The sequence below is a fragment of the Eucalyptus grandis genome, chromosome 7 (assembly GCF_016545825.1).
Source record: "Eucalyptus grandis isolate ANBG69807.140 chromosome 7, ASM1654582v1, whole genome shotgun sequence".
NCBI lineage: Eukaryota > Viridiplantae > Streptophyta > Magnoliopsida > Myrtales > Myrtaceae > Eucalyptus > Eucalyptus grandis.
Genome location: NC_052618.1, coordinates 37,173,981 through 37,189,886, shown reverse-complemented (window position 1 = coordinate 37,189,886; position 15,906 = coordinate 37,173,981). Strand labels below are relative to the sequence as shown.

General features: G+C 39.5%; 1 protein-coding gene and 1 long non-coding RNA gene across 2 annotated transcripts; one reads left to right on the top strand and one right to left on the bottom strand.

The window, feature by feature from the left end:
• The first annotated feature begins 2,153 nt into the window (after positions 1-2,153).
• Positions 2,154-3,159, top strand: LOC120295660. The gene is made up of 3 exons (XR_005553011.1): positions 2,154-2,220; positions 2,894-2,967; positions 3,079-3,159. It is a non-coding gene; the product is annotated as an uncharacterized LOC120295660 (long non-coding RNA).
• Positions 3,160-13,614: 10,455 nt separating this feature from the next.
• Positions 13,615-15,645, bottom strand: LOC104453431 (probable BOI-related E3 ubiquitin-protein ligase 3). Its single transcript, XM_010067981.3, has 2 exons — positions 14,579-15,645; positions 13,615-14,384 (listed from the first exon to the last, which is right to left on the bottom strand). Exons 1-2 carry the CDS (start codon positions 14,993-14,995, stop codon positions 13,836-13,838), a joined length of 966 nt encoding a protein of 321 aa, XP_010066283.2. The 5' UTR covers positions 14,996-15,645; the 3' UTR covers positions 13,615-13,835.
• Positions 15,646-15,906: the final 261 nt, after the last annotated feature.

Here is a 15,906-nt window from a genome sequence, read left to right as displayed (position 1 = left end):
TGAAAGTATTATTCATTTTTTTTTTTGTAAGTAATATAAGCAATCATCTTTATGAAAATGTTTGAAGCAAACATTCTCGGAGGTCTTACATTTTGGGCTTTGTAGCAATTAACCCAGAAGGCAAATGGAGTCTTTTCGGGTGCTATTTGGGTTGGGATATGTTATTTGGGCCATTTGATTCCTCAGAATCAGATAATGTACTCATCAAAATTGGGCCTCCATAATTAACTCAAGGGTTTTGTTAATTTATTTTTTTTATTGTGATTTTAGCTTTTTCTGAGGTGATGCACGATTAACAAGTTTTGCTTGTTGATTAGTAGAATAATGTGACTGGAAAATTACTATCAAACCGGATTATGAAAATTATCAGTAATTCTGTTATCCACTATGGAGACTTTAGACTGAAGTTTAACTTTTTTTTTTTTTGGTCAAAAGAGATGCTGATGCATTAGCTTAAGTAGTCTTAGAACACAACGATGGGTTACATTCTGAAACTAAATATTCCGAGAGAGATAGAGGGGTATATGAACCCAATTTGGAGGAAGTTTCTTTGCACGATGAGTTTGTACTAGCCAATCGCAGGCTTGATTTGCCTCCCGGGACAAGAGAGCATTACGTTTTGGCGAAGGAGCTCTTGTCGGCAGCATTGAATTGTCTCTCTTAAATTCCATGGTATCTCGGCCCGACCCATAACGAAATCCACCACCGCTAAACTGTCGCTTTCACAAGTAAGGTGAACTGCTTCACTTTGTGCCTTCACGTGCGACGACTTCCAGTTCGAGATAAAGCATAATCCGTGTAAAAGGGCTTCCGCTTCTGCTTGTATCGACGAAGAAGCCCTAGCCTCTGCCACAAAGCCATCGACTACAGATCCCTCTTCATCTCTTGCGATTCTGGCCACAGAACAGAGGAATTCTCCTGGTACCCATGAGGCGTCGACGTTCACTTTCAATTGACATTTTCCCAGTGGAGTCCAGATCTCTGGTAAGCGTTGAGATGTGGTCTGATTTGGGTTTTTCTTTCTTCCTCTGCTGAAGGCTAAATTCTGGGTTTGTGCAAGATCAAGGACGTCCGTTGGGCTTGGGATTTTTCCTCTGAAGATCCATGCGTTTCAAGCCTTCCAGATCTGCCATAGGATCCCTGCGATGAGCTCTCTTTCAGGTAAACCCTTTCGTGATGCGAATGCTTCCGAAAGCCACTGATCTAGCCTTTTGATTTGTTTCAACATATACGTCCCCTGTAGCCAGATGTTTTTCCAGATCTCTTTAGTCCACCTGCATAATAGGAAGAGATGTTCGGTGGTTTCAATATGCGTATGACATATCGACAAAAAGGATGCAGGCTGATCTTCTTTTGTAGAGGTTCTCCCTTGTGGGAATGGCACTTTGACGGATGCTCCCGAGAGGAATGTTCTAATTTTCGGTGGGACGAGAGAGACTCCAGGTCTGCGTCCATAAAGATCATGGGGGCTGGTAAGAACACGAGGCTTTCTGTGAAGTTAGTCTAATAATCGATGCTTGGGATCTCTTATATTCGCTCTTCACCGTGAATTCTCCTTTGCAATTTCTTGTCCATATTCTACTGTCTGGTTTAGGATCTTTACTCAAGGGAATAGCTAGAATCTCGCTTGCTATTTTCTCTTCAAAGTACTGATGAATAAGAGTCTGTTTCCATGTTCGGGTATCTTCATTTATCAAATCTTCAACCATAGTTGGTTCTGTTTGGTTTACTGATTCCCCTGTTAACTCCTGTGATAACCATTTATCCTCCCTTATTTTGATTGATTTGCCATCCCCAACTAACCATTTAACATCTGGTTTCATAGAGTCTCGCCCCAACAGCATACTTTGCCAGCCCCAAGAGGATCGCTGGCCCTTCTGTGCACTCCATATATCTCCATAAGGGAAGTATGTGCCCTTTAAAACTTTACTCCATAACGCATCCGGGAACTTGTGAAGACGCCAGACCTGTTTACCCAGCATTGCACAATTGAAGGTAATTAAGTTTTTGAACCCCATCCCTCCTTCATCCTTTCTTGTCTTCATAGCTTCTTAGTTCTTCCAGTGAATTCCTTTCTTTGAGTCTCCTTTCTGCCACCAGAATGATGCTATTCGCCTTTCAATTGCTCTGCAAATGGACAAGGGTAGCTTGAAGATCGACATGGCATAGGTTGGAATGGCCTGCACCATACTCTTAATCAAGACCTCCTTTCCTGCCTTGGTAAGTAATTTTTCCTTCCAACCCTCCAGCTTTGAATTCACTCTGGTTAGTATCCATGCAAATAATTCTTTTTTAGATTGTCCCCATTCTGAAGAGATACCTAGGTATTTCCCTGTCTTGTCAAAAACAGGCACTCTCAACTCTTGAGCCATATTCCTCTTAAGTAGTGGGGACAATTCTTACTAAAATAAACGCCCGACTTGTTTAGGTTGATAGCTTGCCCGTTGCATAGCAATACTTGATTAATTGTAAGTGTCAAATTCTGACATTCCTTTAAAGTCCCATCCATGAAGAAAATAACATCATCCTCAAACATAAGGTGAGAAAGCTTAGGACGTAACCGTTGTTTGTATACCTTGTATGCCTTCTACGCTACTGCTTTTTGCATCAACCAAGTTAACACATTAGTGATTAGGATGAATAAATAAGGCGACAATGGGTCTCCTTGCCTTAGACCTCTGGAAGGACTGAAAAATGGGGTAGGTTCTCCATTAAGCTTAACACTGAAAGTCACTGTTGTGATGCATTGCATTATTAAAGCCACCCATTTCTCTGAAAAACCCATTTGTAGCATGCAATCCCGAAGAAAATCCCATTCAATTATGTCATATGCTTTATGCATATCTAATTTAAGTACTACTTGATGTTTCTTCTTTCTTTTGGTGATGCGCAGCTGGTGTAGCACTTCCTGCACGATTAGGATGTTATCCTGTATCTGTCTCCCCTGTACGAAGTCACTCTGTTCAGGTTCGATTATCTCTGGCAACCATTGCTTCAATCTATTTGCAAGTAGTTTTGATATGATTTTATAACTGAAATTGCAAAGACTGATAGGTCTAAACTGACAAATTGTCTCAGGGTTTTTCACTTTGGGAATCAAGGCGATATATGTTTGGTTTAGATGAGGATCCAAAACACCTGTGTTGAAGAAGCTCTGTACCAGGTGAAATAGGTCAATCTAAATAATATCCCAATCATTTTGATAGAACAGACCATTAAACCCATCAGGACCAGGCGCTTTCAAGGCTCCCAATTGATAAACTGTTGTTTTGATTTCCTCCATCGTGGGATTAGCCACCAGCGATGCATTTATGCGATCATCAATAGGAGTGTGGCATTGGCATAAGACTGGTTGATAATGATGTTCCCCTGCTGTTGTATATAGAGTGCTGTAATAATTTTTAATGTGAATCCTGATTTCTGCTGGATCTCGACACCATCTATTATCTTCCACTTTCAGCATCGTAATGTGATTTCGACGCCTCCTTTGAACTGTTGTAGCATGAAAGAAACGTGTATTTTTGTCTCCCCATTGTAACCATTTAATTCTCGACCTCAATCCCCAATATTGTTCCTCCTGCTTTCTTAATGTGTCTATCTGGTGGATGATGCTTTTCTCTTCCTTTCTGCTTGAATGTGACTGATTGGTTATTGCTATTAGGGCCTGAGTTAACTCTCTAATCCTGCTGGGTGCATGAGCAAACTTTTTTTGACTCCACTGTGTCAATTTTTTTGCTGTCTCCTGAAGCTTGTCTGAAAAAGTTGGCTGAGGATAGGCTGTGTTAGTCCATGCATGGTGAATAACATCGTGATATTCTTCATTTTCTAACCAAAAAGCCTCAATTTTAAATTCTCTTATTCTTTTCCTTTGTGCAGGGTATAGCCTTAGAACAAGAGGACTGTGATCCGAGCCTATTGCTGGAAGAGCATGGATTTTTGCATCATGGAAGATTACTCGCCATTCCAAGGTACATAACGCCCTATCCAATCTTTTTTTAACAAGATCGTCCGCTTCTCTGTTGTTTGCCCACGTGAATGCGCATCCTTGACTATCCATATCCATCAGGGATAACTCATTAAGCATGTCTCTAAATGCAGCGATTCTTTTATTATCTGCTTCCCTTCTCCCAACCTTCTCCCACACATATAGAATCTCGTTAAAATCACCCAAGCATATCCATGGGTTGGAACTATGGGGTTTTAATATCTTCAAATGTTGCCATAGTTGTATCCTCTCACCAAAATTTGTGGACGCATGAATAAAAGTAATCCGCATCACTAATTTCCTGGCTGGTTCAGTGCATTTGACATCAATATATTGTTTTGAACTGCTTTGCACTTGCAATGATACTTCCTCATTCCACATTAACGCCAACCCCCCTGCTATACCCATTGGGTTTTCTAAAAATAAGTGCTGAAATTGAAGTTTCCTGCATATACTTTCCACCCTCGTTGCTTTGTTTTTAGTCTCCATTAGAAAAACTATACTAGGCCTTTCCAGAGCAATTAATGCTCTTAGCTCTTGGATTGTCAGGGGGTTGCCCAGCCCCTGACAATTCCAGCTAATAATTTTCATGTCTTCTTTGGTGGCTTATTATGGCTAGCCACCAAAGCCCAATCTGTGCCATCCTTAAGCAACTTCATTGGGGTCTCCGTCATGCCTGAATCATCGATGATAAGAGGTATAGGTTCAGGTAGGCATTTCTGTTTTTTAGTTTTCTGCACTTTCATATTCTTTTTGCTACTCTTTCCTATCTTCAAAGAATTCTGTATTGGAGCATCTGAGCAAATGATTTGTTTTCCATGATCTTTGATAACCTGCTGATTTGTAATAGGGGTTTCCAATATCTCCGGCTCCATGGAACTTTCTGCTCTTCTTTTGCTGCATACTTCAAGACGCATTTCTGGATCTTTCTCTCTTATAATTAGATCATGCTTGCTGCCTGGAGAAGGTTCTTCAGGTATTGTTTCTTCTATTATAATGTCTTCTTCAATGTTGCCATAAAAGGCCTCCCAATAAGGGCTGTGATCACTGACTTCTGCTTTCAGCCATGGTCCGTAGGAGCCAATTTTGTCGATTGCCCATGGAGATTCTGCATAAGGGATTTATGAACAATCTTGTGCATAGTGGCCTATTCTTCCACAGAAGTAACAATAATGGGGTAATCTTTCGTATTTATATTCAACCCTGACCATTTATGGCCAATATCCAGATGGTTCCTGCTTTCAAAGGAGTAGTTAAGTCTACTTCCACTCTGACTCTTCCTCCTTTTTGTTGCAGGTTTCCCATGGTTTCGAGCTGAATTTCCTAGACCTGGCCGAGCTTTTTCCCCAAATCATGGTAAACTGTTTCAACCCTCCAGCTAGGGGGAATTCCTCCAATTCTTACCCAGAAGGCTGCTCTAGAAAAATCATAACAGTGTTCTGTAATTTCAGGCTCGCACTATTTTAGTACAAGCAGATTACTGGAATAACACCAAGGTGCAGATTTCAGGATTCTGTCCTTGTCCGCCTCTGAGTGAAATATAAAGGTAAAGAGACTTGTTCCTTTTTGTGCACATTCTACTGCCTCTACTTTCCATGCTTTCTTTATAGTTGTGAAGAATGCTGGAAAGTTGACATTGGGTTTTGAGTAAAGTTTACCCAAAATTGTTCTCTTACATTCATCTCTTTTCTGTAATGATATCTCCGGGTTTACTTCAACCACATCTTCCTCAGACCATAGATGACCTAATCGTTTACATAATGCTGCAACCCGCAACTCATTGTCATCTTTTCTATCCATGCTGTGTAAAGACCATAAAAACTTGATAGCATCAGCAGTCAATATTTCTGAATACTTCTGAAATCCCTCTCAGACATTTTATCAAGCATCTTGCTGACAGAGAGCTCAATACTATTTTCAGTAGATCTCCTTATCAGAGCTGGATCCACACCTTTTCACAGAAGCATCTACGATGAATTTGTTCCAAAAGTACAGATCAGAATCGTATTCAACAACCCACCACTGTGCCAGAAGTCCAGAACCAGATTACAAACTTCTTCATCCAGACACCATTAACTCTGCCCACAGATCGAAAGGGAAGGAAATCCAACCTTGATTGGAGCCACATAAGTCGTAGATCCTGCCGATCGAGCGAAGCTACTGCACTATATAAAGAATAGAAAGCCACCATACTCGACAAAACAGAACTGGCGAAACATTCTTTAGGGCTTTTGTTTTTTGTGAATCAAACTGTAACAAGGACAAAAATGAATAGAGATTAGCGGGATTTAGACGAAGTCTAGGGTTTGGGGAGGAGACATCGCTACCAGAGGGTAGAGAGAAGCTCGCATACACGACTTCAAATTAGAAAATTGGGTACCTATTTGATAGAACTCCATTCACTATTCTTGACATTAATTTCAACAGAGCATATCAACTATGTTCGTCCATCAACTTTAATATTGATATGTGAATAAATGAATTCATGGATAATTAGTTATAATAAAGTATAAGTTTAATTATTTTTAGACAATCAATGGAATTGCTAGCAAAAGTAAGTCGTGTTAAAATTTTAATTACAATGCAACGAAAAGTAGAACTTTTGCCCACAAAGTATTGGCACAAATGACAAAGAGTTTTCCTCTCTAAGTCTTAGGGAGAAGTGCACAAAAAGTGCCAAAAGTGATGTATGACGCTTACTTTAGTACTAAAAATTCCCACCAGCTCACTTAAGTGTCAAATTGGGACAAAAACGATCACTTAAATATATTGGTAAGAAATTTTGGCCAATTTGATTACATGGCCCTTATAATTAATTTGTTAAAATAACTTGACAATTTTTTTTTTTTTTTTAAATATAGTCCACATGGACAACAAAATTGATGTCACATAGCCTCCATGGCTTATCCAAAACAAGGTCACACAACATGCTTTCCAATTCCCTACCTCACCGGTCTTAGGAAGCATCGGGGAGAGAGATGACGGTGGCACGGTGGCGATCACCACCACCAACAATGGAGCTTCTAGCAAGGGCTCAAAGATCGTGTGGAACTACCCCTAATGGAGGTTTGAGATGGAGTACTGGAAGGCTTGGCTTGGCTTCCCATACATTCGTCCCTCAAGCAAGGCCTGAAATTGGCTTCCCACCTCCGCATCACATGCCAAGACCAACTCCATGTGTGTTGTTCCTGTTGTTCCTGCTTGCTCTCACATCTTGGTCCATTTAAAACCCTTTGTCCACTTCCTCCGCTCTTGATTTGTCTCCGCACCGTGGAACATCATATGCCCACCGGGTGTTTGAGGAAATTACTCTCTGATGATGGAACTAGTTCTTTTTTCTTCAAAGCTACGTAGTGATTATAAAGAGAAAGAGACAGAGGGAGGGTGAGAGAGAGATGGGGTCATCTGGTAAGGCACAAAGATGGCCAATTCGATGGCCGGCTTAGGGTTTAAAATTGAGATTATCTTTCAATTTGGGATTTAGGGTTCTTATTCGAAGAAAAGTACTCTAGACAATGTCATTCTAGGGTTTAGATGCTAATCGGACTCTCCAATGAGTCATGTTGGCTTAAGAAGCTAATTTTTTTTTTTTTTTTAAAGAATAAGAAGGCAAAGTTGTATTTCTAGCCAAATAGACCAGAGTTGGCATTAAAAAGATCGCTTTTTCAAAAGATTTAACACTTAAGTGATTTTAAATAAACTTTGACACTAAAATGAGCGCTATGCATAACTTTTAGCATTAAAGTGAATGTCATATGTAACTTTTGGTACTTCTAGTATTCTTCTCCCCTAAGTCTTGGGTTCAAACCTTTGTTGGGAGCACCCCAGTAGTAAAATCCTATATCCATCATGCGAATGTTAGGAGGTGCACCCTTGAAAATCGTTTGAGGTGGTGAACCAAATTAGGTGTGCAAAAGCTAGTTCAAATACCACCTGATCCACTATTCAATTTTAGAGAAAGTAAACTTTATGTTGTAATTAAGTTGAAAAAAAAAATTGGTTTTATAGTACCTGATAATAGCCACTAAATGCAGACTATATTGTAAAATGAAATATAATGGCTAACATACTAGAATCAACATATTTAGTATTTATTCTGTACCCCATCAAAATAATAGGAATTATAAAGAAATTATGAAATCATATTTGTAAAATATAATATATGATGATGTGTTTTGGGAATGTAGAAGGATGTGATCATTACTAAAGCATATTCAGGAGATGGTAAATTTTTTTTGGAAAAAAAACAAATCAGAATTATTGAAAAAGAAAAAAGAAAATAAATTTGATGAGAGTTAAGAAACGGATACTAAAGGGACCTATTTTTCTCATTTAAGTGTGAAGAAAGAAATTAGTGAAAATGATTTTCTTCTTGTTAGAGTTATTTTTCACGATCAAAACTTATCGTTTTCAGGTATGAAAATGCTTTCCATTAAATGAGTAATTTTTTTGTCATTCAAACGTTGTAAAGTCTGATTTGCATAAACAGTTTTCTGTTAAACAAACTTACCCTAATTTTCTTAATTGTCACATTTTATGAGATGCTCCTCTTCATTTACAGCTCTTAGCCTTTTTTAAGCGTGATTCCATCGTGATAAAAGTTGATCAAAACTTAAAAGCTCCGCTAGAAATTGTGCCACTTGTGTCGAACGGAATGTGCATTCAATTGCAATAAGGCCGTGAAATTATTAGATCGGCATACCAATTTACACATGTTGGGCTCACAAACATAGATCAAAAGGTGACAACTACATATCACGAATCTGATTAGATTGCTGTTAGTTCAAAGGTTCTTCCTCGCACAGTCGCGAGTGATGCTAATTAATCAAGTCAAACCATGTGACCCTATCCCTAATTATGGAATTAGCCCCTAGATAACAAGTTCCTTATCGACATTAGACATCATTATAATCTGCTATTCCAACCTACAAATCAAATTTTTTTAATGTTATAGGTTTATCAATCTTTGGGAAATTATCCAATTAGTCATAAATTTTTTGGTACAAATATCAATTTAGTCATAAACTCTCCAATTTTACAAATTTAGTCAAAAACATTTGTGAGAAATTCCAACATATGGTCCCTCCAGCAATTTTGCCTAAAATCGCGGTCGACAATGACTAGATTGTCATGTCAACAACATTCGTTGAAAATTGGTTGAAATGACAATATTAGAATGTCGCACAAATACTTAGAAATAAATTAGCAAATTGAAAAAATTAGAATTAAATTGACTTGTGTATAATATTTTTAGGACTGATTAGCTAATTTTCTCTCAAACCCTCGATGGAGCTATGACTAGCCCAACCGATCGACATTTCTGACTCAACTTTCAAGACCAATAGATATAGTTTTCATCACGTTGCTTCAAATGTTGATTGGATCCTATTCCTATCCCTACACCTTCTAGAGAGAGGGGGTCAAATTGTTGATTGTCTTGTTCAGAATGTTAAAAAATAATAACAGTAATAAACGTGCATTATTTCCAATGACTTGATAATAATTATAGCTAGCGTGTTTCCATCGACTGAGAGCCGTTTCAACGTAGAATTATACATACAATTCTTATGACATAATATTCTCATTATCACTGCCGTCATGTGAACATGCGTGCAGGCATGGCGGTCTAAATCACGAAAAAATTGATTAGGTGCTTCTTGCTCATAAAATGGCGGCTGACTACAATAATTCAAACCCCGGATGAGTAGATATCTCTGAGAAACCTACCAAAGCATAACATATCCTTGGAAAAAAATGTGACTTGACTATCTAGGACGACCTAGCCATTCCAAAATTTCCATTACTAATGGAGAAATAATTGTGCGAACCAAGCACGCATCAGCCAGTGAATCACGGCGGTTCAGATGGCGTGCATCCCATATAGGACCCACGTGATTCAAAAGGCCGAGAACACTGACCTTCTCCGCTCCAGGAGCATGTAATAATGCATTTTCTTTTTAATAATTTCATCCCATTAGGAGAGCTTTCACATGCGTGGCTCCTCGTTAGGGTCTAGGATTAAATGATTCACACTTACAGCGGGTCCTTTTTCATTTCATATTTATCGCACGCACTCTTGGAATGATAGTAAGAAGCAAAACACATGGAAAAGGTCCAATTTCGTACTCGATTGTTTTTTCGTTGCATGCGAGATCCTTCGAAAGTCAGGATCAGCTGGTGGAGAACATTCCCCACGAGGGACTGTGATCATGATTATTCTCCCGAACACTATGGCCGGTTTTCGTGGCTTTCTATGGTTTTCTTTTCGAACATTGGACGTTCGAGTATTGATGTCGCCAAACATGACAAGTTGAAAGTATCTTTCTAACACGATTGTAATGCCTTTGATGGGATACCTACGAATATATTAAGTGCTACACATATGCATCATGAATATCTATCGTGAAGTTACCTAATAACCTTTTGGATTCTTGCAATTTTGTATATTATCTCTTTGCCAAACATATACATCACGTTGGTCCTGAACAAGACCTTAAAATGCTTCCAAATTCAATGAATGGGTTTTTCCTGTGCTGGGGAAAACTAGCGAGGGCTTGAGTCCCAATGCCGTGGGGATAAAAGAACAATAGGGGCAGAGATAGCTCCCACACCTCCAAAATATAATGGCTGGGGATCTCCTTATAAGATGTTAGATCTAAGCAGGTTTTTAAAAGACTCAAAGGAAGTAGGGGGAAGAACCCCCAATAGGTGGGACCGCCCATTAACTCCTGTATTCCCACCTCCCCATGAAGAAAAGCTTCTTCTTCTTCTTCTTCTTCTTCTTCTTTTTGGAGGGAGGGGGCAATTGAGGTATTGATGTATGTTGACACTGGCACATTAAATAAGGAACATAGTTTTGTTGGCCTGCCAACAGTATATCCCTTGGATAGATAGGGTGGTCTTCAATTGGTTTCTTCGGAAACTTGTGCCTAGGTGACGAACCCTCGAAATAGCCAATGATCCTAGTTACACTTTAGTTTCCAGGCTTCCAGTGTTAGTAATTGTTGTACTTTATTAGTACGTGCATGATGGGGTGCAATTAAGACGCACCGTTTCGTCTTAATATGTTATGATGAAAAGACACCATTTGAAAGGGTATGGGGAGTCATATAAAAAACTTCTGAAGATAACTATTGGGATAGTCGACAGAAAGTACGTTCATAAAGAAATTGTTCTCTCTTCTTCTCTCGTTTCCATAAAAAAAAAAAAAAAAAAAAAAAAAAAAAAAAAAAAAAAAGAGGGTGTTCCATTACTCTTTTACAAAGACAATTGGCATTTACGCTGTAGAAATTGGATATTTTCTTTGTGATTGCATTCAGATTGTCGTGAAGTAATATTGTTCATCGTTCATATGCAATTCAACGTTCGTTATGGGAAAATAGATAAGTCGTCTTCCACATCATGAGCACACAAGAGCTTTTGCATAGTAGAATTTTTGTTTCAACATTTTTGTGATCGATGATGTGACATCAATAGTGCTATCTTTCTCATGTTAGTGGTTTCACATCAACAATTTGAGTGTGTGTTTGGCCTCGTCGGTGACAGATTCGCCATCCTCGCCACCATTAGCCAAAGGCCTTGCATAGCATAAATTGAGAAAGTGAAGTTTGCACGATAAACAAAACAAGGATCAAATTACACAAACAACAACTTTACTTAACTCTACTAACATAAGTAAAATGGGAAAAGTGTTAAAAAAAGTCCTAAATTTTTTGCAATTATACCAATTTAATCATAAATCTTTTGTTAGTGTTAATTTAATCATAAACATTTTCACTTTGTGCCAATTTAGTTGTTTTCGGCTAATTTTGACCAGATTTTGCTGACTAGACGGTGGCGGTTGATGTGGCATGATTAGTTCGACGTGGACAACTTTTAATAAAATTTAAATATTTTTAATTTTATTTAATTTTTATTTTCCTTTATTTTTTATTTTTCTTCTCCTCCTCCTTCCTCCCGGTAGGTCATTGGACCTCGGCAACCAGCCAGAGTTGACAACCATTGAGGTTGAGGTCGATCTCACTAGCCTCTAATGAGCCTCGCTAGCTACTGGTGGCAGCGTGGGTGGCTTTGCACGGGCCAATGAGGCTCACCCTTGTCGGATCTCGGAGAGAGTCAAGCCTCATCGGCCGTCACCTCGATCTCGGCAATCAGCTAGAGGAAGGAGGAGGAGAAGAAAAAAGAAAAGGAAAAGGAAAAAGAAAATAATTAAATAATTAAAATATTATCAAAAGAAGTCAACGTTAATGCCGATTATGTTATGTCACGACCGGTGCCTAATTAGTAAAATCCAATCAAAATTAGCTATGACTAAATTGACACCAAGTAAAACCGCTTAGGATTAAATTGGCACCAACAAAAGATTTAGAACTAAATTGGCATAAATGCAAAAAGGTTTAAGACTTTTTTTAACACTTTTCCCTAAGTCAAATTTTCCTTTAACCATCAAAAGTAGGGGTGAGTATGATTTTAGCGTAAAATCCAATTGAACCGATGGGAACTGATTTGGTTTTAAGGTAGAATTGGAAATCGGACTGGTGGGAACCGATTTGGTTCAAGTTTCACTACGTCCTCATCCAATTCCCTTTCCATTCTTTTTAGGAACCAAACTAAGAATCAAAACCGAACTAGGAGAACCGAGAATGCAGAGATTATATTTCTATTTTGTAACTCATTTTAAATCTAATAAGTGGATTTTTTATTTGATCTCTTCTTCTGTTTTTTTTTTTTTTAAATATAGATTGTTTTAATGAGGAGATTATCATCAGTAAAAAGAGTTTATGAATTGAAATGGAATAAATATAGATGGTGAGGCTTTCTAATAATTATTTTAGTTTAATTCATATGACTTTATTTTAAATTATTATTATGTAATTAATTATGTTTGTTGTTTTTGTTTTAGGTGGTTAGAATTTTTAGCATTTTCCACGGATATTTGAGGATTGGAGTTCCATAATTTAGATTTAATATTAAGTATTTTGAACTTTTTATTGTTTGCTTTATTTTTAGCTAGCGAGCAAACTTGAGGAAGTGACTGTAGGACCCACCACCACAGTACTCCAGGTAAGAATCCTAACGACGCGGAATTCAAACTTCTCCCCTTTGTGAGGGGGAGAGAGCCCGAGCCAGTTAGGTCGTTACGGGCGGTGGTTGTTTGCTTTATTTTATTTGTTCATCTTTTATGGATTATTTCTATTGACAAATAAGAAACTTTTATTTTATTGTTGCATTCACTTTTATTTTGCTTAATTATAAATAAAATAAAAAAAGAACTTGTTAGACATTCGAATTACTCCGGAATAGGAACCTATGATAGGATAAGTTTTAGGTTATAGTATGAATAGTAGGTTTTGAGTTCTAGAGACTAATAAATTTGTTTTAGTGGATAATTTTAAGTAGAATCTATAAAGTATTTGAAATCACTCACCTCTAAAAAAAAAAAAAAAAAAAAGCAACGTGGAGAAATAACTACTGGACTTCAATAATGTGTCAGCGATGTAACAATTTTATACTGTCAATCAATTCAGTAAAAGTCGTAGAGTTAGACGACAGGATGCTTGCTCCAATTCACACATATAATATTCCAAGGAAAAAGACATTGCCTTGGAATTTACCCAAGAAAAAGAGGCTTGTTTGAAAAGAATGAAAAAATTAGATTATCTAATACAGAAAATGATCAGTTTCACCATCCATCTCAAAAAGGCCCTTTTGCTCCACCATCAGTCTCACACAATCTAAACCCTAGCTCTCTAGAATTCACCAAGATATAAGATGAAAAAAATGAAAATAAACTAACGAATAATAACAACCCAGGAAAAAAAAAAAAAAAAAAAAAACAGAAGAAGAAATCCTAGAAAAACAAAACCACCTCGCTAGCTTTCTTCACCGTTCTGCACACGGGACAAGAACCCAGGAGAGGCTCGCACACCATGCAGCATCCGATGTGCCTGCAAGGCATGAACAGCACCGACGACTCTCTCGCGTTGCAGCTCCTACAAATCCCGGCGCCCTTGTCACTAATTCCCGGTTTACGACTCTCCCTGTTCGAATTCGCGTTCGTCGTCAGGCGACAGCACGACTCTGCGTCGTCTTCTCCAACATTCCCATTGCTGCTGCACGAGCTTGAGGTCCTGCAACAGGCGCTGTCCTTCAGCTGCTCGAGCGCGTTGCTCATCGACGTGGCCATGGCCTCGTTCTCTCGGGCCACCCTCTGCCACTCCTGGCCCTCCGCCTCTAGCTTCCTCAGGAGTTCCTCCAGGTCTGCGGCCTTTCTTGCCGCTTGCGCAATCTCTTCGTCCTTTTGCCTTAACAAGATTTGCACTCTCAATTCGATTTTCCTCGTCATCGACTCGATTTGCCGCTTGCTCTGTTCGTGCACCAGCCACCTCAATCTCTCGTTCTGTAATTGCCAAGAATTAATCAGATTAAAATCAACGCCGTAAAGTGCTTCATGGACGTGCATAACAGTTGAGATAAAAGCAGGGTCAGGGACAACTAATTTCTTCCTGACATATGATTCATCGATCGCCTATTCCGCAATTCTATAAGAAATCTTATGGTGCGGTGGCGTGTCCGGTCAGGTTTGTGGCTCACCTGTAGTCTGAGGAGGTGGTCGATTTCTTGGCCATGCGGATCGAGTTGGAAAGGGAGGCTCTGGGAATAGGCAGAAGGAGGAGGAGAACAAGAAGCAGCGATTGGTGCTGCTGCTTGAACCGTGTTGTGGATGCTGAGGTGATTGTTCTTGCTTGCACCGTCTTCAGGGGCAGTCACGAACGAGGTATTGTCAAAGCACCAGTTCTCATCGCTCCTCTGGTCATGACACTGCAGCTGCTGCTGCAAGAACAGCTCCAATTGCAATTGCTGCTGCTCCCTCTGTTTCATCCCGAAAAAGCCATTGTCGTATCCACAACCATTGTGGCTGGCCGCAACAGCATAACCTTGAGAGGAGCCCCACGCCGGCAACCCAGCGGCAACGTTGTTCCCACGATACAGCTGCGCTTGAATGGCCATTTCTCTCTCCTGTAACGACACCACGCCAATTACACCGATACCCACTTCCCCAAAAAGCCTTCTCGCAACCGATCTTGCTTCAAACCCGAACACCCTCTGCGTCGACCTCCTTCGAGAGAGCTTTTTCAAGAACACTCTCTGTTTCTCCTCCTCTGTTGGGTTTGTGCTAGGATTCGAGGGGGCATATGGAGGAGCCTAAGGGCGGATGGAACGTTATATATAGAGAGAGAGAGAAGACTCAGGGGAGGAGGGTGACCTGGGTTTTCATTAATCAACTCGTATGGAATTAATTAAAAAGGCAGTGGGGGGGTCCCTAGTAACTGAAAAACTTGGAAAAGGGCTGCTCGGATCTCTCTCTCTCTCTCTCTCTCTCTCTCTCTCTCTGGCACGGTCTATTAATAATGATGGCCTGGCTTGAATGAGCGTTAAAGATAGAGGATGGGGAAGAGCCTTCGGGACGCGGTAAGCAGCAACGTACACATGCAGATTTTGTGACTGAACTATCGGGTCAAGAGGGTTTCTGTTCACAGAGAGAGAGAGAGAGAGAGAGGGAACTGACAGAGCTTTTCTTGATCTTGTTGGTTGATTCACATGACATGGCAAGTGAGAAAAGCAAGGAATTCAATTCCAAGTGGGGGCGAGAGGGACGCTTGGAAGGTTGAGATATATCAGCATGGGAATGAGTCAGATTTCATATTTTAAGCAGGGAAGAGAGAGAGAGAGAGGGAGAGAGATTTTGTCAGTTTGCTCTTTTGAAGGTGAGGCTGAAAATTAGGGTGGGCAAGCTTTTCAATTCCTGCCCTCTTTGCGTCTGAGCTTTCTCTTTCGCGTCGGAGAACTAGGGATTCTCCCCTTTTCTTGGCAGGACAAAAATAGAGGGATTCGTTTCTCTTTCGGTAATTAAAATTGAA